Source organism: Corticium candelabrum, chromosome 1, assembly GCF_963422355.1.
Source record: "Corticium candelabrum chromosome 1, ooCorCand1.1, whole genome shotgun sequence".
In the NCBI taxonomy this organism is placed as follows: domain Eukaryota; kingdom Metazoa; phylum Porifera; class Homoscleromorpha; order Homosclerophorida; family Plakinidae; genus Corticium; species Corticium candelabrum.
Genome location: NC_085085.1, coordinates 2683770 through 2686295, shown reverse-complemented (window position 1 = coordinate 2686295; position 2526 = coordinate 2683770). Strand labels below are relative to the sequence as shown.

Here is a 2526-nt window from a genome sequence, read left to right as displayed (position 1 = left end):
GCTAAGCATGAAATCAGCAAAAGAGACAAAAACAGTGCTGTGCGAGATACGACGATCACGCAGTAACATTGGAATGTCCTATCTTCCCTCCTGAACAGCTGTTGACAGAATGATGGCGAGAAAAACTTTGCGTATGCATGATGTCACTACTAAGTGCGGAAGACACTATAGGAAGTAGCTTTCCGGTATACGAAAACGAATGTGCAAGGTCACTAATAGGATTCAATATTCCCATATAAGTTGAAATATTTGGCCGGTCATTAGTAAAAGCAAAATTTTTTAAGCTTATAGAAAGGAGCGACATTAAACCTTCTATGCAATTAAAGTTTGCTTTCGGAGGTTATGTATGTATGAAAGAGCGTAGCGTGATTTCTTGAAAGGGGGCTAGACTTTACGACGCTGCGGGACACGCTCAATATTTGAATACGTTCATATTTATTGGCTTTTAATTACTGATATTGTAGGAACAGTGGCAAATCAAGACTGGAAAAATTGTGATGTATAGATATTAGTTACAGCTTTGGTTGCCACAAGTATTTACAGTCTACCATTCTTATGACCACGAGTACCACTAATGAAGGTGTAGCTCATGCCACGCTACGCCTCTGACGCCTGATTGCATGACCCGTTCAGAAACAATTAATAACCAAACGAGATGGAAACCTGCAATCATGCTCTCGCTATTCACTGATCATTAGAGATTTATTATATTTATATGGCATTGTAGTGTTCTGGTTGATTTATTGTTCTGCACACTCAACACAACTCAACACTCTAACTAACCCGTATATAGTACCCGTATATAGTACTACAATACTCTAATATACTACAACCCCTCCTTTTTCTCACTACTCTATTACTAACTCAAAGTAACTGTCTGTCAGTCAAGCCTGCGATAAGCTGTAGTCTTTCAGGCGGACAGGTGGCTGTCTCTCTCTTCTTGGTCTTCCTTCTTTAGTTGTCTGTTTTGCCTGTTGAGTAGGGAAATGTTCGTCAAGGTCGTTAGTCGACTCTTTCTCTTGTACAGAGGGTGTTTGTCCTTCCTCGTATGGTCTCGTGTGAGAGATGTGTCGTCGGAGTGTCTTATTCCCGTTGGATATAACTACTTCTGCTCCGGCTCTGCTGATCACGTTATAAGGTTGCCATTCATAAGTGGTAGTCAATTTATTGGTCTTCTGCTGGCGTAACAGTACTTTGTCTCCTACTTTTATCTCGTCGGTTTGTGCTTTTACTGCGATATCTCCATGTCTTTTCCCTTCCTCCTTCTTTCGCAAATCTTCATCTCGCATCTGTCCGTCGAAAACTGAGGTATCTTGTAACCCTAAAGTTGGCAGTTTGCATCGTACTTTCCTTTGAAAGAATGCGTCAGCTGGGCTGATTCCAGTTGTGGAATGTGGTGTGGTGCGGTATGCCATGAGGAAGATGTAAAGTTCTTGTCGCCAATCTTTACCTTCGACTTGTGCTGTCTGCATAGCGTGCAGCAAAGTGCGGTTCTGTCTTTCGACTTCTCCATTGGCTCTGGGCCATAATGGGGGGCTGGTGCTGTGCTCCACTCCATAGTCTTTGAGAAAACGTTCAAAGGAATGGTCCGTGAACTGTGAACCGTTGTCCGTTATCATGGTGTACGGAGCACCATATCTAGAGAACGTGGTCTTTAGCCTGGAGATAATGTCTGATGCTCTAATTCGCTTCAACAGATCTACTTCGAAATATCGGCTGTAGTAATCCACTACTACTAAAAGATATTCACCAGTCGGTAAGGGACCAAGTATGTCAGCAGCAATCGTTATCCATGGACCTGTTGGGAGCTGTGTCCTTTTCATGGGAGGTGGGTGGGATGGCAATTGGGTAATTTGACAGGCGTGGCATGTTCTGCACATGCGTTCCATTTCGCGGTCGACGCCTGGCCACCATACTTTGGTTCGTAGTCGATCTTTGCACTTTGTAATCCCTTGGTGCCCCTCATGTGCTAATTGTAACACTTGGTTCCGAAGTTTAGTTGGAATCACTATTCTACAGTTTCGAAGAACGATATAACCAACAATGGTCAATTCGCCAAATACATGCTTGTAATTTGCCGGTACATTTGCTTGGTTTCCTTCTCGGATACTCCTTCGTAGTGACTGTAACTCACTGTCTTCTTTGGACGCTTCTTCAATTTGTCTCGGTGAAATCGACGAAGGTGCGGCTTCTCTTGCCACAAACTTGATGTATTCGTCATTCTCTCCACCTTGATCACGCAATGACAATCGTGACAAGGGGTCAGCAATATTGTACTTTCCTGGCGTGTAGATCACGTTGAAATCGTAGGGTTGGAGTCTAAGAACCCAACGTTCGATCCTCGCCGAAGGTTTGCTTCGAGGTCCATAAATAGTTTGAAGTGGTCTGTGATCTGTAATGAGATCAAATTTCCGACCTGCCAGATACAGATTAAATCTTTCACATGCCCAGACTAGGCCTAGCGCTTCCTTCTCTGTTTGAGAGTATCTGCGCTCTACATCAGTCAGACTTCTACTCGCATAACTG

General features: G+C 43.5%; 1 protein-coding gene across 1 annotated transcript; it reads right to left on the bottom strand.

Moving 5' to 3' along the window:
• Positions 1-734: 734 nt before the first annotated feature.
• On the bottom strand, positions 735-1597 carry LOC134194230 (uncharacterized). Its single transcript, XM_062663156.1, has one exon. It carries the CDS (start codon positions 1470-1472, stop codon positions 885-887), a length of 588 nt encoding a protein of 195 aa, XP_062519140.1. The 5' UTR covers positions 1473-1597; the 3' UTR covers positions 735-884.
• Positions 1598-2526: the final 929 nt, after the last annotated feature.